Source organism: Lipophrys pholis, assembly GCF_963383615.2.
Source record: "Lipophrys pholis genome assembly, chromosome: 13".
NCBI lineage: Eukaryota > Metazoa > Chordata > Actinopteri > Blenniiformes > Blenniidae > Lipophrys > Lipophrys pholis.
The window spans coordinates 15,955,467-15,981,060 of NC_137632.1; the positions used below are offsets into that span (position 1 = coordinate 15,955,467).

General features: G+C 40.1%; 1 protein-coding gene across 1 annotated transcript in view; it reads right to left on the reverse strand.

The window, feature by feature from the left end:
- The window catches only part of erbb4b (erb-b2 receptor tyrosine kinase 4b), a gene marked incomplete at its 3' end in the record, with an annotated part of 315,584 nt that overhangs the window by 160,871 nt on the left and 129,119 nt on the right, over positions 1-25,594 (reverse strand). The window contains exon 2 of the mRNA XM_080477811.1: positions 8,343-8,494. Within this exon, the coding sequence (XP_080333937.1) occupies positions 8,343-8,494 (152 nt within the window). The remainder of the gene's footprint in view (positions 1-8,342; positions 8,495-25,594) is intronic.

Below are 25,594 nucleotides of genomic sequence, written 5' to 3' on the forward strand. Positions count from 1 at the left end.
ATGTATTATGGCTTTTGGTCACAGTTTGGGTGGGGAGAGAGAAAGAGAGAAAGAGAGAGAGAGAGAGAGAGAGAGAGAGAGAGAGAGAGAGAGAGAGAGAGAGAGAGAGAGAGAGAGAGAAAATAAATAAAACATTCCTATTAGAGATAGTATGTATGCAAGTGCCTATACAGACTTCATATAATGAGCAGGAATCTACTATACTCCTAAAACCAGAGTATTTCATGAAGCAGTAGATTCTACACTATGTCATAACAACCCTGCTTAGGGTGCAGTTATGGTTCATTACAATGCCATTCCACGTGAAGGAGTTAGGAGATTAAACATGCACAGTGCTTCTCTGCAATTTACCTCATCAGTTCCCATTTTACAGAAAAATTCCATGATAAGGTCTCTATGACAATTGGACATTCACCCAGAGCTGAGTCGAGAATGGAAGCCCAAAGTCTCTGAAAAAGGGTGCAGGGGGGACGAGGAGGGAAAAATAGGGATATGAACATAAAATGTGAGAGGAATTCGAGTCAGAAGTCAGTTCAGTTTTAATACAGGGACATATGAAATGCATACTGATGGAGCCGTTCAGTGTGACCTTAACTTCCTGAGGATGCTATTATCTCCAATGACACTTAAGAATTTTCCCCGAGTATCCTCCAGTTTATGAACTAATCTGGTGATAATTGTCTCTATCCATGGGCACCCTGGAAATAAGGGCTGTTAATAGGTACTTAAGGACACAAAATGTTACCCATTTGCTAAAATGGTAACAAATAAAGGCGAAAGATAACAGGAAAGCAAAGAAAATACAGACTCCTTGCTATATAGCCTGCATTCTATATGAGGTTATTTTACCAGTCATTAACTTCCAAACAGGTCTATATGACGCTATTAGCATGTGTCAGCGTGTTAATTTGACCCACTCCATTTCTGCACAAAACATTATCAATAAAGGTAATGTAACACAAAGTGATCACACTAGAAAGGACGCACGTATCAGAAGGAAAAGCATAAGCAACAACAAAACTGACAGCAATTTTAATTATTACCAGGTTGGGGGAAATATGTGCCTCCATACGCATAAAACTGGCATGGTATGCTGTCAGTAAATTGTTGTAAATATGGACAATTTCCCAATAGGCCTTGATAAGAATTAGTCTTTAATGAATAAAACTGAAAATTAAGAGAATTTATTAGAATCATGAGTTTCAGATCTCGACTTATAATTATCTCTTTGATTCTCAAAAATATGCTACAGCATAATTACAGGATAAAACACTTGTACGTTTGGAAAACATTTTGAATTTAACTTGCTCCGATTAATTTCTGTTGTGTGTTTCACGTTGGATTGTGCGGAGGGCAGCAGCAGTTACCTGACCTCTGTGTTTAGGAATAGGTTTCCTGTTTCACAATAAGTGTCATTGAGAAACAGGTTTGCACGGCTCTCATTGTCCACCAGAAGTATCATAGGTCAGTACTAATGGGAAGTTGTGTACTGGTTCATTTGAGGTATAAAAAAATGTATAAATCCATAAACAGCCAACCAAGGTTTTATTATATATAGCATCACAGTATGTGTCCAGATCAGTTTTTTAAAGACAAGAAAAGAAAAGGCTGCCAGCTCCCCAACAGGTGGAAAGAGGAAAAGAAAATGTATCTGTCATTCACAGAATGAAACGGGTTTTAACCTACAAGCACACACATCCAAACTTGCAGACACAGATACCACCTACTGAACCAGTCAGTTTGAGCGTTCAGGATACATTCCTGCTGCAACTTTTCTTTTTTCTTCATATATATATATATATATATATATATAAAAATATGTGAACACAGTTTCATGGACATGCACAGAAATAACGCTTCTTATAGAAAGGGACACAGACATGACACATCATCAACCTCCGACTATCAACTACTACTTCTTTTGGTTCAGCACATGGATGCAGAATCAATCATTTTCCAGGCTCTGCTGTCCCCGTATCTCACAAATTCATCTTTCCCACACACACACACACGGTGACAAGCTATCCATTTGGGGACTATTGCAGGAAACTTGGAGAGTCAGATCTCCCGTGGTTATAGGGGTGAAGAGACCGACCCATCTTCACAAAAGCAGCACCAGCAAAGTGGCAATCATGACCTAAGTGACAGTGCAAAGTTATTTCTGACGGACATGGCAAAGTTTAAGAACATGTTCAAAATTCACTTACAATTCCAATCAAAAAATGCTGCATACTTATATATGTATACAGTATATATATTGTCTTTGCAGATGTCAAAGTTTTCAGAATAGTTCCCAGTCAAACTCTTTTACCCCAGTTTGCCTGACCACCCTTTCTTCTCAGGAGGTTTTTTTTTCTTCCCCCCCTCTCAGTGGTCTCACTCCCAACCCCACACTGTCCTTCTTCGTGTCAAATTAAAGTGATGGAAATGAACTTGAGGAGACGCTAATTGCAATTGTCAATCCAATCTAGGTCGGGGCTGAAAGACAGGGGCTCCCTAGCACTTCATCAGTCTTCATTAATATTGAAGGAGTTTGCTGAGGAGCAGGGGGCCAACGTAATCTGCACTCATCTAACAGTGCATCAAAAATTAGGAAGCTGGGGAGGGCAGCGATGGTGCCGGAGGGACAAATATGCCAGTCAAAAGAAAGCATGAAGAGAGATGTCAGCGGATAGGGACCATTGCCGGAGGAGGTGCTGCTTTCAAGTGCTGTGGGAGGTAGCCATCAAAGGCAACATTATACGTATCATGTTAACATGCAGTCTGTAAAAAAATGCAAATCCACATATGCTGACAATCAATGCATTATTAAGGCATTTGAACTATATGCCTAAAGGGGCCTATTGTGCGCCTTTCTTAATTTATTCTATTGTATTTTTCTCATATTCCATAATGTTGACCCTTCACTCGGCCATACAGGACATCATCCATGGAGAACGGGCAGTTTTATCCTACCAAAGATAGACCTTTTTTTTTTTTGCCTCTCTCTCTCTTTTAATCCAAAAGTTTTAAACCAAGTACTCTCACCTCTTATAATGATAAAATCATGCCATGGAGGAGTAATAATGTAGAAAACCCTGTTATCTTTATTAAGAAAACCAGACATTGTAAAGGTTTATTGGAATATTAAAAAAAATAAATCAAACCATAATGACACGCAAGGTGTGTTTGAGAATATAAATAAATGTGTCCCCTTTAGTTCATTTATGACACACAATAATTGTACTCCTGCTTGAGGTTTGTCACTGCTCTCGTTTGTAAATTGGACCTGCACTTTAACAAATAAGTCTGGGTTTTGTTATATTATGTGTTAGTGGATTTAAGATTTATATTTTTTTTTATTTTTGCTAAACTTTGAGAAGCAGTATTCACTCAATGCTGAAAGGACGTTATAAATATTGTCTTTGAACTTAAATATACTTTGTGTGTTGAGTCTACATTAATTCCATGATTTTCCACAAATAAATATGAATTACAAGCTTGAGTCTTAAGTTGAAAAAATCTGATTAATCGCAAATAATTACAGAAAATTGAGTGATTAATTAGTCTGCTTTTAAAATAGTTTTTCTCCGCTGTACATTTGTCCACATTTTCAATGATGTATTTCTGACAGACGCCTGAAGGCACCATCCATTAATTGTTAGGTCAGCTCAATAACAATTTCTATTTCAAAATATGGATTAGTGGACACTTATGTGAAGCACACATGCATACGCACACACGTAGAGACACACACAGACAAGCGCGCACACACACACACGCTTCATAGTGGGGTTTTTCCCGATATGTGTTGACTACAGATCTAAATGATCCATCTGACTTAATGGGCAATAAAACCTTTGAGCAACAAGTGATGTGGCAGTGAGCAACAGCTGCTGCTGAATCCCCAACATTTGTTGTGTCTTTGCATTACAGAGGAGTTTTTATGGTATTCTTACTTGCGTTCACCATGGTTTGATGGCTTTTATCAGAGACAACGACACGTGTCCGTTGAATTACAGTAAATACTGTGACGTGACAACATAAGTCACGTTCTAGAAGTGTTCTTGTTGTGTTCAGCATCTGTATGTTTGTACTAGTATTAACGATTACCCCAGTTAAGATTGGTCATGCAGCAGTGAATATTGAGACAGAAAAGTACAGACTAAATGAAATAAATGAAAAAGAAGTATATATTTTTTTCAATTTTAATGACTTGTGGATTTTTGTACTTTTATTGGTATTTTTCTCCACAACTTCTTTAATTTCCACACATTTTACTAAGCGCAGGTTTGAGTCTTCTCCCTGATCCGCTCCAAGAGTGAGCCGTGTTCAGTCACAAACTTTTGAATAGCTTTCATCAAAGCACTTTCCTTTACGTAATCTTGAGCTTAAAGAAATCGGTCTAAACGTGGTTGTGTGACACGTCCTCGATGGCTCTCGGCCTCACAACAACTGGTGGCAGATACCTAAACCTGCCAGTAATGTTGAGATTACTCGAAGCAGCCCAAGGCCCCTAAATACTCCCATAAGAACAAGAAGACATGTTTGACTGTGACGTCAGTAAGATGTCCAAAAAAATGCTTCTTCGGCAGGAGAGTTCATACTCCGCAAAGACGCTGTCGAACTTGCAGGCCACACCCCCTCACACAGTCTGTGAAGCTGCATTTGCAATTTTTCAACTGCACAGCTGATTTCTTGCGTCAAATGTTTTCACAAATCCATTTGGCTGAAATATTTTGGTAATAAAATACAGTTTGTGTCCAAGCTGCGATGTCAACTGTGAAGGGAAGTGCAGGGAGAGAAGACAATCCCTTCTGGCCTATGTTTAAAAAATAAAAAAAATAAATAAATCAAAGCTTTGTTTGCCATTGCGCTTAAATAATTATTTTCTCTGATTAGATAATTGGAAGTGTTTAATCCCCAGTCACCCTCTGATTTGTTCCTCGTCACTGGTGCAGTGGTTTCCATCTGGTACGCATGAAAGCTAAGAGCCAATTGAACAATCACAGGATCAAGTCAACACTTTGTTGAAGTGTCACTAAAGACCGCCGTAATAGACCACTACCATCGCTTCGCACAAGACCCTTTTATTACATAGACATTGGAGGAAGTGTCATTGAAATGTAAAATATGAAGGTATGGCTATAATAGATAGATGGATAACATAGTTAATATGATTTTGATGACGACAGCGAAATGTACACTTTGATCCACTCTGAGGGAAAAGAAGAAAAATGGTTGGGACACCGCAATGGCTCAGCACTCTGGGATTGGCTTGAAGCATCTCTTTATGGGGTGTCCATGTTCTCCCTGTGCATGCATTAGTTCCTTTCCTGGATCTCCGGTTTAAAATTGAACATAGTTGTGTGTGGGAGTCTGTTTGACAGTCTGTCTCCGTAGGTTTGGCCTGCACTGGACTGGCGACCAGTCCAAGGTCTACCCAGCCATCAGCTCCCTACAACCCTGAGTTCAATAAAACATTATACAAAATAAAATAAAATAAATATGAGGTCACTCTAGGTTATGATTGAGCTTTTGATACCATGTCACAACTCACAGTAAAAAAAAAAGAAAAAAAAAAAGAACTTCTCATACAAACATAGACAGTACGAGATGGGTAATAGGAGAGTACGACACACTGTTAGAGTAACGTGTGTCTTTAAACTGTGACCACAGTGTTCATGCTGTCTTTCTCAGTCTCTTTTAACATTAATAGGACAACCCCAGGTGACAGCATCAGATTGTTTTAATGGTGCCTGATTTTAACGGAAAGGCTGACAATTTATTCACAGCTCGTCAAAGAACTGGTGCTGAGCTAATAAGCAAGCTGGTCACCTCATTTATATATGAGTTGGGGGTGTGGGATATGATCCATTACATGTTTACTAATGTTTGCAACAGCTTAGAGAAACAATCTGATCTGACTGTGCGGCTGCGAGTTCTGACTGAGACTAAGAGGAGGGGAGGGTAAGAGAAATGAATATTTTATCACCCCAGATCTGTTTATGAGCTCACAGGAGAATATGGCATAAGGGAAAAGAAAGACGCGCAGGACGTTTGCTCTCCTCAGTGTCCCATTCACAAAAAAGAAAAAAATGTCACCCCAGAATATGGGTACAACTTGTCATTTCAATTTCAGCATGCAGATGCATGTTCTGCTTGGGATACGGGGTAAGCATTCAGAGGAATGAGAATATGGATTTAGCAGTGATTTAAACACTGACAACGTAAATACAGCATGTGGGTAACGCTCACCGCTGAGCTGTTGGTGCAAATGTGCATATGTGAGAAAGGGGGAGAAGGCCTCAGCGGTGAAATGCAGTTATTAATCACAGAGCAAGCGTTGATTCATCTGTCGTGGAGGCAGTTTAGAAGATGGACTCTATTTACTGCTAAAGCTGTCTGAGGGGCTTTGGGAGGCAGCCATCAATCTCCTGGCTATCTTCAAAAGAAAGAGCCAATGCACAGGCATCAGTTTCAATCACCTCCCAGAGACAGGTGGTATGGTAAGCCGCTGCACAATACTTTTTTCCTCTACTTTTTCCTCATTTTTTTTTTTTTTTTCTACCTCAAGGTGAATATTTCCCTCTTCCCAGGGGAAACATGTTAATAAAGTGTTTTATCATAATAATAATAATAAAAAAATTCTAAAAATACATACTGCACCCTGCTCTCTTGCTCCCTTGCTGTTTGCCACCCTGTGTTCCTAATTAGCATCTTCAATTAACCCATATTAATTGGCAACCATGGAAAGGTGGAGGAACCTGGCAAGTTGGTGCCACAGGGAGCCGTTTCATAAATGATTGGTGGTGTAACGTGGGCATGTGAGGATAGGACTGCAGTAATGCACCTTCAGCTTCAACCTACAAACACTGCTTTTATGTAATGCTAGTTAGGACAGGTGACATTGTGGGGAAGGCACACCTTAAGTAAGACAGGAGCATGTGTTCAAGTGCCTGTGGTTCTGTGCAGTTAAACAACAATCACACTCCAGCCCAACTGTGTCTCCCCCCCCGTCACTATTTATATATTTTTTTTTCCTCAACTAAGTCAGCGGGGCCTATTACCTCTGCAGGAGTCTAATGGTAGCGCGTTACCATCCATTGCTCCCGCTTTTTTTTAATATAATCTTGGTTTTGTTTTACATCACAGGGGGTGTTATCAGAATTGCATTGCACAATGCACTTAATGATGCTGTTTTGTTTTTATGCTTTGATCAATCTTTTTTTTTCTTTCTTCTTCTTTTGGTCGACACAAAGTAAATACTCAACGAAGGACAATTCACCCTTTCTAAGCTGATATAAACAATTTTGCCATGATTACTTAAATCATTGCTGTAAAAAGGAAATGTCTAAAAACACAGAATGCATTCTTGAGCACATGCCTTCTCCTTTACTCAGTTCATCCAGGCGGCAATATTGATACACTAATGCAGTCAGCGCCTCAGCTTTAGCACCAGGGGAGCTCCGGGGCCCCCAGATCAACTGGAATCAATTGGAGATGGTTGGCGTTAGCAGTGCGGAGTGGAGCCAATGAAGTCCAGAGTGATGTCCATGAGAAGTGGAGGGCTTACAGAGGTCAGTTGGAGAAGCTGACTTCACTCCCAAAAAAAAAAAAAAAAAAAAAGTCTTGTGCAATTTACACTGCCCTAACCCCTTTTCAACCTATCATTACCATGCTATTACTTCACTGGCCATTCAGGAACTGAGCTATGTCATGCCATGAGTGCGTCAATCAAACTAAGAAAAAGTAAGCAATTAAGTAAGCTTGTTTTTCTGAGCTCTCTGTTCAGCCTTATGTTATAAGCGCCGATGACGCTGCTACCGTGCCTCATACTTCTGCTTATCAACAGCCAGACAGATTCAAAGGAAATACTATGGCTGTAAAACTGCTTATAACTGTCTCAAAATGTTTCTGGAATCTCCATGAATTATCATTTCAGCACTACTTTACAATTTGGGATTGATGTTAATTTAAAAAAAAAAACAAAAAAAACAGATTTGCAGGACCAAGTTATTTTGATTTTGATTATTCTACAGCGACTACAATGGAGTGAGCATACAATCACTGAGATGCTTACAAGAGAGCAGGTCTGATTAACCCTGATTAGAATAACTTTCCTCTCTGCTTATCATTGGCTATGGAGGCATTAATCTGAGTGCTGATTGGTAAGAGAAAGATCTTAACACAAGCCTCTTCGAAACATAAAGTTAAAAAAACTTCACATCCCGAACTTTTCACTTCGCTGAAGAACCAAAAAATGTAACCACAAGTGAACGGTGAGTGGACAGGTATTTTGTATGCAAACACAAATACTAATGAATTCCGGTTATTATCATATCATTTAGCTCTGTCCTTACCCTGAGGAACGTGAGGTCGCGGCTGCGGTCGATGCTTGTAATCTCGAGGTTTCCCATCACGACTTCACAGTTCTCGTAGTATTTCCTCAGTGTGCGGTATTGCTGCTCCAGGTCCGATAGCGTGCTCAGCTTGTTCTCCGTGCCAGCACAGACTAGAATACAAAGACACAAGGGGGAAAACAAAAGATGCAACAGTTTTAATGCAGATATTTATATATATGTATATATATATATATATATATATATATAGGTTAGATGAAGAAGTTTTGTTCAGTGAAGTTGTTAAACCAGAATCACTACAAAAATGCTTCTATGCCACCAATATATGGCATGACTATGTGAGTGAAAAACCGAAAAGGGAATGAATAATGTATGTTTTGGAAAGTGTCACTTTCTAAATATTGTATTCACAAAATGAAACAGATTAAAAGCCACAGTCACTCCAATACTTTGAGAGATGTTTCTGGGGAAGAGGCATAAATAAATAGATAGACATTTATTTTTTGTTTTTTCCCCCCAACATCTACCAACAAAAAACATGTCAAACTTTGCTTCATTGTGTGAACGGTAACAAGGATCTGATGTTTTGTGTTTCACTCTCGAAATCAAGCAGTCCACAGACACTGACAGTTCTGGTCATGGAAGAAGTTAGTAGACCCTACTGCACATGAACACCAGACGACAGGGTGGATGAGAGCTCTTTAGTGGCTACTTGGGCTCATCGCTTGACATGTAATTAAAGAGGACTATTTCCACCTTGCTCGCCCAAGACGACACAAGCCATCTGCCCAGATACACCAGCTGGTGTATCACCTCGTCAAGCACAAACACCACCACAGAGGCATACATGGACAGAGAATGAGAAAAAAAAAAGTCTATAAATACTTGTGATATGAGCATATTTGGAGTTAACATATATTTTATCTGTAAAGCAAATAGCAACCAACACATAATCTCCTTGTAAATCTCATTTACAGCCTTTATTGTCAATCGACTGTATCTGAAACGTAAGGGACATATTATTAGTATTTTTTTATATATATTTATTTTTTTAATTGCTGAATTGGCGGAAAGACAGATACACGGATGCTGACATATGCACTTTTGAAGCATTAGTTTCATTTGTATTGCCTCGGTATTATGGTTCTCTGACCTGCGCCATCTTCATGCTTGATGTCAGAGAAGCCATCACTATGATGGAGGGGTGACGGGTCGCTCCCTGGGTCTTGTCACACTGTCACCCATGAGCGCTAACTTCTCTCTCTCTGAACACATCCACTCCCAAAGGTTTTTACAGACACTTTGCATTTTAATCTGAGATCCTGAAAATGTCTAACTGTACTGTTATCGCTATCTTATACTCCTTTCTTTTTACGCCGTTCATCCAACCCAAGAGCATCTTACCCTCTCAGCTGGCAAAGCCACAAAACTAAACTCAAGCAAATCTTGTTTTGTGCAATGTGGAACAAAAAAAACAAAAACCTTTCAATTCCATAGCCTAATCAATACCAACCGTTATACAAAAAATGCAAATGAGTATAAGACAATTCAGCCTCCGGGAAGCATAAACGCTAAAGACAAATGGCGTCACGTTGAAATACCTCCACGTCAAAGTAGATATTAGATAAGTGGAACCATTTCAATGTGACCTGAACAATTGCCATATGAGTTAGAGCTGATTAGCCAGCTTGCACATAACATACCGTCCTGCTCAGGAATGATATATGGCAGACCTGGGTGTTTTCAATAACAGTTAGCGTGGGCTTGAGGGAAGCAGGGTACGGAGGGGGTGGGGTCATAAAGTGAAGATAGGTGTAATAAACTGTTATTGCACCCTTGGGGCAGGGCGCTGAGATCAGAGGAAAGGGGCATTGTGGCATGAGATGTCTCGTGAAATTTACCGGTTTTTTTTGTTGTTGTTGTTTTTTAATACCTATTTGCTTCAATAAGCTTGCTGGCTTTAGAGCTCTGTTTGGTGTGATGAAAAAAAAAGTGTATTTTCCTTTTTTTTTTTTTATTGTTTTTATGTAATTTCTATTGAAACACTATGGAATGTGAAAGCTCAGCGTGAGCTTAAAATGGAGCGAACTGCCAAGTAAACCACCGCAAAACCATCTGTGCTCTGCGGCACATATAGATGTGTGAACTGTTGCAGGTTCACTGCAAAGTTTGGTGCTCCGGCTTGTGATATCTTTGCATCTGTGTGCACGAGCGTGGGCAGGATGTAAACACCAGAGCTCAGGATGTAATCCCTGCTCTACACATTGCATGATTGAATCCATTTGTCTCCATGCTCGATAGGTTACATCTGAGCCTGTGTATCGCCGTAAAGGTTGTAAAAAGCATAGGCTCTGCTCATTATTTTGGCTAACCTGCCTACACGGGCGGGCACGCTTTAAGACAGTGAGTTGTTGACTGCTTAACATACTGCCGAGAATGCAGGAATGGACTGCTGAAGATGAATCTTCATATTGTTTAAAGCTTATGGTGGTTCCATTAAAAGAAAAAAAAACCTGTCTCATCTATTTGATGGATTTCTCTCTGCGGTACACTTCAAGCTGGGGATGTCAATGAGATTCACTGTCTTTGTTGCATATGTATTGTATATCTGGCCATGTGAGTAAATTGATTTAATGTGCTTGCAGGGAATTTCATCGCAGGAGTGATAGATTAGGGCAATGAATTATAATAATTCAAGATTTTCCAATATATGTAATAAATGAGATCATAAGCCAATTTGGTAAAAATGTATGGGGCCCAACTTATGTAGTGCAGAGGGAAGCATGACAGGTTTCTTTTTGTTGTTGTTTGTTTGTTTTTTGCAATAATTTGACTAAAACAAGCTTGTGAGTAACCAGATAATGTAAAAAGGCTTATTTATAAGAAATCTTCAATGCACAGCCATGAGAAAAACCCCACAGTGCATCTATCACCATCTTTCACACAATCACCCTCGCCAGCAACCAGTGCATTAAAAACAAACAAGCAAACAATCACACCAAAACTTTACATTTCTGGAGACGGACAAACACCCCTGAGCTGCATTTTCATCAATTTTAATTTCATGAACACCCTCATCAAGATTACACAATCACTACATGACCATGATTTCTGCTTCTTTCCCATTTCATAGGTTGTGCACACAACAACTTCATCAATAATGCCTTGTGCGATTATTGAATGCCTATAAAGCTGGCGAGTCTCTGAGGTTTATAGGCCTCAGCCAGTGAAGCCAGCAAAAGGTCATCCCAATAGCAAGTAACTGACTGAATTAAATAAAGTTGCAAATGTCACTTACATAAGTAAACACTGTCAATAGCTCAGCTTTGCTGACGTGCCCGGAATAAACAGAAGATCCACGTCGGAATTAGACAGGACTGCAGCTTTCACAAAGCAAAACACCTAATTTTCTGCCAGGCAAACTGAATGAAGTACCACAGCTGAGGTCACAGGCGTCCTTTGTCCCATAATGTCCCCCCAGATGAGCTTCGCGAGCTAAGTATGAGTTACAAGCCACTGCTTCTGATGGTAATCATAGCCTAGATTATCGTCCATCTGCTGAGCGGCTTAATAAGCATCAGAAACAATAACTAGATGAGTGTTTGTGATGAAGGCATGGTCCAGTAACACTAACCTCTCGCTGCCCTCTGAGCTTTGGTCACCTACCAACAATGTTGCCGCTGTCTCCATATGGTCGACCATAAATTGGCATTCATGTCCTTACTGGTGTGCACAGTCCCAACACCTTATCGGAGTTCTCCACAGAGAATAGCTCGCATCGGCCACAGTGTACATGGGTCTTCCAGAAGCTGTTTACATAGCATCCATCTGATGTTATAGTGACTTCAGAATGGCTATATGATGGGTATATGATCCGTACAACACTATAGGCTCTCCTTCTCATTAACCTTGATTGAAGCAACAGGGAATAGGCTTTGATGAACGCTGTGACCCAATCGAAAATGGGACGACAAGCAAGCAACTCCTGGTTGACATTTCTCTGCTTCTGATATCTTGGGTATGTTTTTCTTCAAACAGTGCATATATACCTGGGCATTTATGTTACGAGGGCAAGGATGTGTAATCTTTGAAACTTTGGCCTCTTAATGAGAAGGTTGTTTTTTGTTGATTTGTTTTTAAATACAACTTGCCTTAAAGTTGTCATTCATATCTTGATTAGTTGTTTTTTTTTATACCACTTATCAAATTACCGGAATAAAAAGTTTTGGTTTTATTTTCAAATTCCATGTGAGAATAAGCTCTTTCAATTCTTTAAATTGGCTGTCAAAATATCTCTGCTAACATAACAGGAGTTTTCCTTTTTCTTCAGCGGTTCAAATAGCAACTGAAAACATTTTTTTGTGGAGAAACCTGCCTCAAACTTAAAACTTCACCCGAACCCTTTTATTCTGTCCGACTGCCTTGCGCTCGCTGTTTCTCCGGGAATTAAAGTTGTCTCCAGACAAGAAAGACCCACCCGAGTCACCGGGGAGTGATTGGCCGACACCTCATTACCCAAGATTCTGTAGTTTCCACTTCTTTTTGACAGAGCACGCTGCTGTCAGTATAGCGTGAGGTATAGTGCGAAGTCTTCTTGACCTTACATTGACCGAAAGAAATGTGCTTTGCAAAATGTATATTAATGACACTCACCTTGGTCTTACCTTACCGTGGACGTGTAGTTCATGTGTGTAAATTTTTATAAAAAAACTAACAAAAAAAACACAACACTTAAAATTAAATTTGATATTTATAGAAGAGATGAGTGACTGTGCTTTTGGTATTTCGTTTGCCGTGTGATGAACAGATGACCTGTCCAATATGTACTTTGCCTTCGCCAACGGTCAGCTGGGATTGGCTTCAGTGCACCGGGTTAGACAAAGCTCAATGAAAGACACAATTATTTCTCAAGAATTGATACGGTCACATTTACATGTGAAACGTGATGGAGAGCTAGGAGGTTTTGAAAGATGAAGGAAACAAAGTATGTATGTAGAAACATTTTGTTGTAGGTGTCAACTAAGTGTGACAGTTTAATTTACAACCATGGAGTATCACTATTTATATCTCAGGAAGCACAAACAGCAGGCAATGATTCAAAATAAATGAAACAACATCAGCATTAATATAGTTTCGCCTGCCTCTTCATCAAGGTGACATTTATCATTGTGCCTTGGATTTGCATAGCTACTGTATGATGCTGATGGGTATGTTTACATGCTTTTCGCCAAGGATCAGCTTTGGAGCCAATTTGGGTATATTTTAGTTATGAACAGAATGCCGTCATGCTGAACTGGTCTGCAGAACAACAGGGCTGAGCTAAATATCAGCGCGTGTAAAGGAGAAGGTATTTAAGCATAATAGGGTGAGAGCCTGTGTTTTCACACCTCAACATGAAGAAAGAGTAGATTTACTAACCTCTAGCTCCTGCTTGCTAATTGTTCAGGAGGACTAAACAACAGTCATGCAGCAGTTCTTTTGCCTGTGATCACTGTCCATATTAACGGTTAGAAACATCAATGACAGATGAACGTAAAATGTGACAGAGTCTCTGCTCAAGATCTTTTGTGAGGAAATAACCTTCCTCTGTAATGTTACTGTACAACACCTGATGCTCCGTTTCAGCAGCTCCAACAGACTGATAAGACAGATGTCTTGCCTCTAGCTGCTAACTCCGTGTCTGGTTTAATATTGGCATCTACACATAATTTTTTTTATTTACACCATCTGAATACTTGAAGCAGCTTGATTTTATGGCTTCAAATCTAAACACTCAGCGTTTGAGCTACATACCTTGTGAAAAGGCAGTTAGAGAAAGGTGCTGCAGGAAATGGTGTCACAAATACAGTATATAGAAGCAATATTAAGTTTGGTAGGCTCAATGCACACTGATACTCACTGCAAATAATTAGATTTTTGTGGAGATTGTACAAAAAAAATAAAAACTATTAAAAAAATCCATATCCATGAACTTACAGCTCATCAGACCAAGTGCTTATAGACCTTCTACAGTAAACCAACAAAAACTATTAAAACTGTAGGAGTCAAAGTTACAACAAACCATATAAAGCATCAGTATAAATCCAAAGAACAAATTAGACTTGGTTCATGTAAATAAAATGTACTCATCGACAATGCAGCAGTATGTAGGCTGGCTCAATTGGAACATCTCAGACTGTAAAACATGGGGTAATCACATTAGGGACCATATTCTCCAGAATACCTCGAGAAATTCCACAGCAGCCTGTCATTCTGTTTAATTTGGAACAGCCACATTTCATCTGCATGTGATTTGATTAGAATAAACACTGCGGGTGGTCATGCATAGTGGTATTGTTTTGTGGCGCCATGCTTCTTAAATGGAAAGCAGCAGATCTATTAACATATCTGCCCAGATGCTTCCATTAGTTTCAGGAATTTACATGCATTGGGTGCCACATGTCAAAGGAGTCACTCATTTATTCATCCTCGATGTCCGTTTCTTCTAAAGAACTATGTGTTGGTTGCTTCTAAAGAACATATAAGGTCAGGGAGAACATGCAAACACAGCAAGGCCTCTGCAATAGTTGCAGCAACAAAGGTTCAGAAGGGGAGAGAGAGTATAACAGCTGGACAGAGCTTGTAAGACCAAACGGGATCAAGTATCTGATATATACTGTATGTGTACACTGGATGTGGTAGCAATTTCTGTAAGTCAATAATTAAGTTAGGACAATTGTCCTGGGGCATGAGTGCATGACCACCAGCTGCTGATAACCCAATGTTACACCAATTATGCTTCATCCACTGGAGGGCAAAATGAAACCGGCATAGTGAGTTGCTGGGAACAATATACTGTATGTATAATTTATGATGTATTTTATAACTAAATAGCACTAGAGGCATCATCCAAAGCTTTCATTACCAATATAGTGTGTACAGATTATTATGCACAGGAGAAATTTGGCTACTGCTTCAGCTCAGTTTGCAGCTGAAAAGTGGGAGGACCCCCCCCCCCCCCCCCCCCCCCCCCCCCCAAAGAGATGGCGCTTCAGGCGTGCCTACAAACATTGTGGGGTTCCTGAGCTCGGATTAAATGTGGCTGAGGTGGATGGCTAATCTTGACTCTGCTTTCATCCTGTGACAGCAATGTCGGTATTTGCCAATAACGTTTACTAGATCGGTCTAAGAGGGAAAGTCATTGTTGGCTTAACTTTCAACAATCTGTTCACAATCTGAATACATTTTGACATTAATTCATTGAGTATTCACCACCTCCCTGAAACACACAAACTTGTTCTGTTCTTACTTCCGCTCTTATGATTATGATTTAATCAAAAAATGTGAAGTAAGTCTCAATATTGCCAGCATTGGGATGTTTACCGCCTGTATGCCTTCCTACTTAAAATGTCAGTGTGAGAGCAGCTGTGGACCATGGAAGTCACACACTTGATAAAACTGCGAGGAAAGATACTCTACAGATGATAAGTGGTTTTCAGTAAAAGTAATCCATGTGCCGAAAAAGTCAAGCTGAACTTATGCATGAAACTTTTATTTGTGAGCTATTTTGCAGAGTTGTGCTCTTTCACGGATAAATGGAAAGTACACACAATGAAGATTCACACTGCTGAGCACAACTTGTCTGTAACCACTGGGCTCCATTTTACGTACTGTCATCAGGTGCTGCATTCTTCATATTTCTGATGGAAGAAGAACAGGGACTATTGCTCACACCCCAAGGGCCAGAATTATATGATTGTACACATTTGTCTGCTTCACACCGATTATATGAATCCCCTGGTCTACTTCATAAAACTCGAATCAACTTGATCGGAGCTCTGTAACATGGTTCTGGTTGAACTAGTCATCTTCTGATGGCAAGCTGTGGCCATAATGACACAGACATGGTCATTATCAATAATCAGGTGGACCGTAGTATGCACAGATGGCACTGTGGAATCCAAAATACCCTGAGATGAAATGTACCCCACATTGTTAAGCCCCCATCAGCAGCCTTAACCACTGATGCAAGGCAGCATGTTTACCGCAGAAATCAAGACTCATCAGGTCAGAATATGTTTTTCCAATCTTCTATTGGATAGTTGTCTCTTCATAGCTGCTGTTACCTAGTGTGGTCTGCAATGACTGTGGACATCAGCTTTAAGGTTCAACGTGTTCAGAGAGGGTCTTTAGGAAACCGATGTTGTATCGATTGTTTATAGAAACAACAGTTTCTGCGTCACTTCATTCGTCTTACCTTTGATATCAATAACATTCCTGAGAGAAAGTGCTGCTCACTTTCTCTTTTTGGGACCATTCTTTTGAAACCCCAGAGACGGTTGTGGATGACATCTCCACTACAACAGACCAGGCTGTCTCTGAATTCACTTTAGTTCCACATTCAGAGGCTTGATTTGAACCTTGGCAGGTCATCTTGACATGCCTAAGTGCATTTGGCTATTACCATATGATTAACTGAACAGAAATATGTTTCAACAAGCACTTGGATAGTTGTGGCCTGCGATTCTAAATATGTGTTGGCGCTACAGTTTGCAGCTACAGATACATGCATCTTTACTGCATGTTATGGCCCGATTTTCTCTGAATTCAAGGCTCACCCAATCACAGATAGTTTTTAAATTTCCCCGGCGGCATCGCCTTTGCTCCGCGAGTCTCAGAAGCTTCCTGCTTACACAACGAGGAGTAACATTTATACTCTTTATATGCTAATAGTAGAACCATTAAAACCCCCGAGGTGGTCCATATCCCAATAGTTCACTCAGGAGAGAAACGGTGGATAGGCTGAGCAATAGGGTCAAACGAGCAGCCTCCATTCCAAATTAGTGTGCAGGTGTCTGCCAGCATTTTAGCTGAGGGTTGGAAACGAGGCTGACGACTTGGTACATGTGCCTCTTCATGATGCCCTTCAGCTATTGAGTTTCTCACCAAACGTGAACAGTTTTTGAGCTCTATCTGCAATCATGCACGCACAAACACAATTCTGAGCCCTACTCCTGAAGAAAGTGGAGGTATGTAGGTGGTAATAACAATAAATGAATATGTGTGCACAATTCTATCACACATACATTTACACATAGCCCCATTCACATAGAGGTCACGGGTAGGAGAGACGTGGCTGAATCAATCTTCTGGTCAAATGCTTGAACTAAACTTGTGTTGAGAGGATTGGAATGACTGGTCTCCAAAGCAAACAACACACATTGGGATTTCGTACAGCAACAACATCTTTGATTGATAGAGGGGGTGGGGGAAGACGGTTAGTGGTAAAAAGTGTCCTCTTTTATAGAATGTTGAATTCAATTGACCTTGATGAAAGTCTGTCCTCCACTCCCACAAAATAGACAAGGAACACAATCAACAAATTGTTTCAAGTGATCTTTTTCATCACCACCACGATATTTTATGAACCTCTCATAGAGCACATGTGCAGTTTGAGCCATCAGGATATTTTTCTCTTTTTTTTTTTTTTTTAATAGTTCAATTTAACTTCATGGGTATTTTATTGATTTGCATATCTTTGTTGAGTGTCAACATTCACTAATTAATAATAATCAAAAGAAAAATAATGTTCCACAAAATTGCTAGCTTATCAGTACTTATATTTAGTTAACAGCCCATTCAACACTCTTCTTTTTTTTTTTTTTTAACAGGAAACAAAAATCTGATGGGTGGATGAGCGATGCAACACATAAATGGATGCTATATGGGCAACATAAATGGGCCTTTGTCTCCTCTCATCTCCTGTCAGTTTTGACCCCTATGTTTTTCCCATGTCCCCTCCCCTTTAGATCTGTTTTACGGCACATTTTGTGCATGACTTGTTTTATATCCCCAAGCTTTCCCACTGCAGTATAAATCACATTCAGTTCAGTGGGTCACATACTTCAGTAAGGGTGAACCTGCAGATTGCGACGAGAAAGATTGCTCATAACATAAAGTAATAGGCGTAGCTCGGTCTTTGCAAGCTTTCTGCCCTCGTAAAGCATCAAAAGAAACGCATAGAGAGCCTGATATGTACTCGTTGTGTAAGAAGGTGATGTTTTAAATATGCAGGAAAAGTCCGATTGGCTCCTCTCACTTTTTCCCACATCACCTATTCATATTATTGGTAACATTCACAGCAGGAACTATACTGAACTGTATTGTCTATTGCTGGCTATTGAGCAGTTCCACTGGGGCAGTTGTCCGTTAAGCACACTGCTGAAAGGCTCCTCAAGGGGAGTGGATGATGAGTGGAAGTATGAAACTCACACACTTCTCTTTTTTTTCCTGCAGCCAGACTGTGGAAGGGAACCGCTGACCTTCCACAAGCAAACCAGCTTCTCTTGCCTCTGGGCGTCCACTGCTTGCTTTCCACCCCTTTCCTACCCTTCTCTTACCCTATCTGTCATTCTTAGTTCAGGTCCAGGTGTTGGAATCCATTATGGATTCCAATCTAGAAGTGAGTGAAATCCTCTCTGATAGTTTTTTCTTTTTTTACGCTGCATCTGGGACGACACTCTATCAATTAAGCCGGCAGGCCAGTCAAAATGTTACCTCATATCCTTCATGCCTCTAGCACATAGCGGTTTCCAGCCCCACTGTGTGGTCCTACCCATGAATCTTAATCTTGTACCCAAACAGTTGCCATCAATTATCCTGACTGCTACTGCTAACTCTTCCCCTGCCTCCCATTTTTCCCCATTAAAAAAAGCCTTTTTTCCTCCTCGCTGAGATGGAATTGCTTCGCTCGCTTGCCTGGGAAATGATTTCTCAGCAGGCTTGTGGATGCTGTGCTTCCCACAGGTAGAACATATGAATGGGAGCATGTCTGTGTGTTTTTCTTTTGTATATGTGCACGCGACCACACACTTTTCTATGTGTGAGTTTGTTGTCCTGCGGGTTGCTAAAAAACATTAGTCCCAGTATTTACTTTTTTTTTTTCTCCAATGAGGGCAAAAAGATTGGACAGCTTAACAAGCAGGATATTGATGCGTAAAGTATTAAAATTTCTGAATATTTTACTTACAGAGAATCCAAGATTTTGTCCAAGCTTCAAAAATGTTGGCCGGATTTTGGATTCCCTCCTGTTTCCCTCTATAAGGAGTGCAGGAGTATGTAGAGTAGATTACACTCGCTTAAACCAGCGATGGAGTGACATTAATAGACACAGGAAGAAGGCTCCAGCACTTGTTTGTTTGTCACGGCATTAATCTTTCTACAACAGTGCATTCCTCACAACATAAAATCCGGCGCGCATGCCCTCTTCAGAAGACGACATCTCTAGGTATCTGTCTTTTCTCAGCCTGTCAGATGGTGATGTGATTTGTCATTCGGGGGGCTGTATGGAACAGACAACAGGCATGTCTGAGGCTGTCGACGTGGTAAAATAATTTATTCCATTAAACTGGTGGAACATGGTGACAGGTTGAATGTTTATGTGTGAGACGCCAAGATGACAAGAAGTCACTGCTGGAGGCACTTGATTGTCTGAAGGCATTTCTGTTACTCATAGATCCTACCCCAAAATACCATTTCTTGTTTGTGGTCCATAACAAGAATTACAATGGGGTTATGGTTGGGATTGAAAATTGATCTTTTAAATTTTTTTTCTTCTTTTAAATATTTAGATGACCATGATATACCTTGAACCATGTCGCATAGCTGGGATTTCTCATTTAAAAGATAGGCACTATTGTTTTGAAGTCCGTAAGAAGCATTTCAGCAAATTCAGCTACCCTGAGGCATTGCTCCCGGGCACAGCCTGCATGAACACAGAGATCCAACTTGTTAAAGCAACCCATAACCCTAAGTATAGACCTTTGAAAAGAAGAGTTTGGCAAGAAGAGTGCAAGAGTACACATTCATTTGTTGTTTTACCTTTCAATGTAATTTTATTAAACATATATATCATCTGATTTTCACCACCAGATGGAGAGTAGAATGACATCAATGTTAATGAAAATCTTTCAGCACTACAAAAATGACCTCTCATAATATGGTTTTCTATTTTGTTCCTATGAGGCAAACTATTTGCTAAACAAGCCTACACTGATGGTATTCAAGCCCTTAAAGCTATTTTTTGTTTTTAATTGCCTTTCCTGAGTACACCTTTTTTTTTTTCCTGAGCAGAAATGGCTTTTTTTTTTTTTTTTTTAATTAGCTGACCTTCTCGCTTCTATTACTTGGTGTGTTGAGGAGGTCATCCACCTTTCTACACGATTTTCACCCACCCAGATATTGTGATAATATTTTCAATGTTAGCTTAACATTTCTGTTTGCTGCATCCACAGATACAGCCCACAGCAGGAAATAAACCAAAATTATCCAACTGTTAAAACCACTCACTCTTTAAGAGCCTTTAGACGTGTGGCTTGTTCTCTCTGTCACCTAAATTCAGTAGGATAATACAAATCCAACTTCAGCACTATACATTTTCTTACTTTAATATTGAAATCAAATAAAAAGGCCATGCTACCCTGAACAGGATTGGAGCAGGATAGAAGGTAGATGGATAAAAGATAGCCTTGTTTAAAAATGAACTGAGCAATTGTAGGCGGACCGTTACTCATTATCCAAGTCAATTCTCTCTTTTTTTCCTGAGATTATGTTTGTTTCATGTATTACAATGAGTAATAATTCCACTGAGTTCACAACAAGGTAGCTATTAAGTCAGCATGGCAAAGAGGACTCTAAATCTATGTCCTCATGCAGAAGAGAAAGCACAAGATTCAGATTGATGCCTCTGTGCAGATGACTGTCAACTATTGTTTACCGCCTGTATGGCACTATAAAAAAAAAAAGACTATTTCCATCCACTGACAGCTCACAGTGAAGACTGACAAGAAGTCTGTGTCTGACTATATTTTCACGGAAAACTTAGCACCTTAGTCTGCTTGCAAATCTGAAACATAGTGGTTAATGTCAGTTCTTTATTGCGCCCCACAGTCTGAGAAGGGGCTATTGTGATTCTGCTGTCCTTTCCACCTTTTTCTTTTAATTTGCGGTAGGACCACCCTTTTCATCACGCCCCAGATCGATTATAATTTGTTTTAAGGCTTAGCGGATGAATGTAAATAGCCAGGCGTTGAAAAGATCTCGGCTCACACACAGGCAGTCCAGGCAATCAACTGGGACACTGATAGTGAATTCATCGTTACTTGTAATCTATGTTCTTATTAGACAGGAGAGCAAATACATTGTGTAATACAATATCAGACTCAGCCATAAAATACCACAATACATGTGCCATCTCTGTGTTTACACACTGGTATAATGTGCTTTCTTTGTTTTGTTTTTCTTTGATACTCTCTTACACTGAAGATATACGAAGGAAAGAGGGGAAAAGCCAGAGGCCTGAAAAGGCTCATGATACAGTCCAATTGACTATTGATTACTTTTAGACAAATGTTCCCTGTACCTGTCCTTTTATCATTGCCGTTTTTTCTGAAAAAGTTGTCTTCTTAAAAACAAGTGCTATATTTCATATGGTCCAATGGATAATTCTGTAATTACAAAGCACATATATTCTCTGTGCCTATACCAGAGTTGCAAAACATCTGCGAGGGAAGACCTAAAAGTCATTAATTGACATCATCACCCTGACTGCATATATTTGGCCACGTGCACAATTTGCAACTAAGAAAAACAAACAAAAAGTTAGTGGAAAAACACACCAAGTATGTTTAGAACTATCGATTGTAAGCCAGAGCGGGCTCAACCAGAAGCAGCTTCACGCATTTATGATTCATTTTCAGTCTGGGGTGAACACGTCCTGCTCTGACTGCAGCTTGAAGGGACCGCTGCCTGAGGACTGGGCCACCTCTGAGCGCTTTGGGAGAGGGGAGGGGCTCACGACAGCACCTGCTTGTCATTGACGAGAGCAAAAATGCAATAAGAGCTTTCACAATAGAGTCAACAATCACACCTGAAAAAGGTTAATGTGGAAGCTTGACTGCCATATTGGATGAGGACTTTGATTCCAATGCATTCAGTTTTATTGAGAAAAGAGGACTTTATATAATTAAATTAAAATTGCAACCCGTTTCACACAGTTTAATTTGTTACAAAAATACACATTAAACATTTGGGCTTTCCCCAAAAATTTTCTGTAGATAGTAGAAATGCTGGTTATGTTAGCTACTCAGGACACTACAGTGCTTGTTTTGAATTGGGGCAAATGTAGTACTTAAGAAATACAACAGTGTGATATCATGCGGGTCCACACAGGCCCATCCATCTACAGGTGATCCCAGTCAAAAAAAACAAAAAACAAGATGAGGCGATGAAGTCCGGAACTTTAGTTCTTTATATGGGCTTATACCAGCTGCATGTTTAAGAAGAACACGCACAAAATCACATTGAGATTATGTTTAACGCACCAAATGCCCTGCTCCATCTTGTGGCATATTTTAATTCAGCTATTATACAGATAGAGGCGTCAATGTAACCAGAAGATACGGCAAAGTGGAGGGGTGAAAATGATGAATATTTCTGGTCATGCCAGAACAGGATCCTTCTGCATAAACTTCATTGTCCAGCGCACTCAAACAAAGAGGCCACTTCTCCTCCATCCATACAAGTTTTAATTGTTTGTACAGCTCGCGGGTAGATGCATCTTTGTTAGAACGTGTACACTCGGCAGCTCCTGAGTTATTCATTAATTGTGCTCTGGTGGGTCGTTGTGTAATTGTTTCTACCACCACACTGGAAGTGGCTGGCCAAAGGAGCTTTGTATTAATTTTCCCCGGCCACAGCCAAGGGATTAGATGTGCTTTCCCCTGGCAAGACTGTTTGGCAGCCACACTTATCTGCACCGACTTACAAGGCTTATTGAACATTAGCATGCAATTATCTTTGATGGTCTAACTTTCCTGCTGGCTGACAAGACCCAATGATTCCCGGTTAGGGCTTTTTTCAGAGGACATGAATGGCATGAATATCAAGGTGGATAGAAAGCAGAGAAAATAAAAACGTCATCCAGTTAAAATGGACTCTCAATAAAGTTGGTGGCTTACTGGAACACACTTAAAATCCTGATTGATTTTGAAATGTTTTGCGTGATTCATCAAGCACTGCTATATATCAGTTATTTTTTTTCCCTCTCAGTTGTCATTTCTCCCCACATTATACGACTGCTGTGTGCAAGGAGGAGATATCGCCAACGGAGCTACTGCCAAAAGACCTTTTTGAGCCACATCTTCACTGCCATGAAGAATTTAGAAACCCATATTCACTTTTAAACTTTTTAACCATACAATATATCCATCGAGCCATAATTGCTAAGGTTAGATATAAGAAACAGCACGGAGAAGATTCAGCCATTTTGACTGTGAAATTGTCGTATTAACAAATAACACTTCTTAAAAATGAAACAATCTGGGCGATTAAAAACATATCAGATCACCACAGAGAGCACAAATGTGGCATAAAATGCTAATAAAATGTCTATTAAACAAAACATGGGGTGCTATAAGTGGGAGCATGGTATAGTGGGTAAAACCTCAATTCAAAGATTTTTTTTTTGTATGATTTGTGGTCCTCTATTGCCCGTGTAGCCCTGTTATAGAACCCAGGTCAAGGTTTAGTCAGCCTCTCCACAATACTATTTGTTACCTCAGGTGGTAATAAACAACCTAAGAACACCATTTGATATGTTGATAATATGCTCTTTAATTTACATTTGCAATGTGGCTCTCTTTGTTTGAATAGCTTTTTTTTTTTTTTTAAAGCTCTTTATAAAGTCCCAACAGATGTGACTCCGCACCAAACTATTTATTTTTTCAAAAGATGATCAATCATTGTGAACACTTTAAAATGCCGCTCCTTCCTTCTGGTTTCCCCATTGACACGCCTATAAGTACTCTGAGAATTCAGATAGTCAATGGATGTTTTGCTTTCTTTTTTTATTCATTCCCTACACACCGCACCGCTATATTGATCTAAGACTGGTTTCAGAAGCTCCTAATAGTTTTATCAGAGCAGGAGTCAGTTTTTCTTCTACTCGATTACTCCACAGCCCCCAGATGCCTCCAATTAGAGATGCCTCTACTTTCCTTTAGATCGCTTAATTCCCTTGCACCTCTCCCTCTCTTTGTTTGGCATCCTCTGTCTATCACACATTTCCGCTGATTGCCTTTTGCTCCATGCCCATGTTCAGTTGCCTCTCAGAGGGAGTGAGCAGAGAAGGAAGATCAATTCTCTGCCCCACTAACAGTCAATATGAAGTCAATGGCAGAGAAAAAGAGACTAGGCAACTCTATTGATGACTGAGGAGATGTTGTCACACCTGATTTTCTCTTTATATCTTGCTCACCTGGGGCCCTGTGATAACATTGGCATTGATTTGAACTAGCCAGTCCCGTCTAATTCAATAATGGTAGAGGTGGAGGTGAATCAAAGGCAATTAAGCTTGTGTGTGTTCTCTATTGTGGCTGGGAAATGCTGGAAACTGCTGATAATAGGATACGCCAAACTAAGTGACTTATTAGAAGAACTGTGTGTTCGTTTGGGTTTGTTTAACTGTAGTGACTGGTGTATTTGGCTAAATCTGTGGTTTGTCACCTTAATGGGAAAAGGAAGAGCCTATTGCATCTCTCCCGCACACACAGAGAATAAACATTGTATGGGTTTGCTTGTCCTATCGGAAGCAGTGTGTCCTTCCTCAAGTCAAAGAATCATTGAGTTTGAATTAGAATGAAATATATGAAAGGGGATGTGGGTACCAGCTCCTGACTATTTTTGTTTTTTATTTGAATATTTATATCCTTGTATGTCAACTGGTTCTACTATTATGAAGTCACAACCCCATTTATTATTGTTGTTGGTTTATTAGGTAACCAACATGCATCCATTTTTTCCCGCTTATCCGTTTCCGGGTCGCGGGGGGAGGCAGTCTGAACACTGTCACCCAGATCACATTGCACCACTTAAGAACCTTCCTGCAGGTGGTGAGCCCACAGGAAGGTGGTGCCCGGCGTGGGACAGGAACCCACTACCTTGAGATTGTGAGTCTATATTCAAGTATCATCTAAACTCTCAAAGGTATAACTTTAGAATTAGGTTGGGGCTCACCAGAAATGCAAAGACAAAACGATTAATAGGGAGTCAGAGTTAATGGGACACAAACAGGATTTTAGACTGAGGTGAGCGGTATAACACAAACGTCAAGGGGAAACTTAATGGGGCTCTTAAATCAGAGCCTCACCGCTCCTACAGCAGCAGTCACATCCTTACACCCTCCAGTGAAAGCTAGTCGGAAGTACAAAACCTAT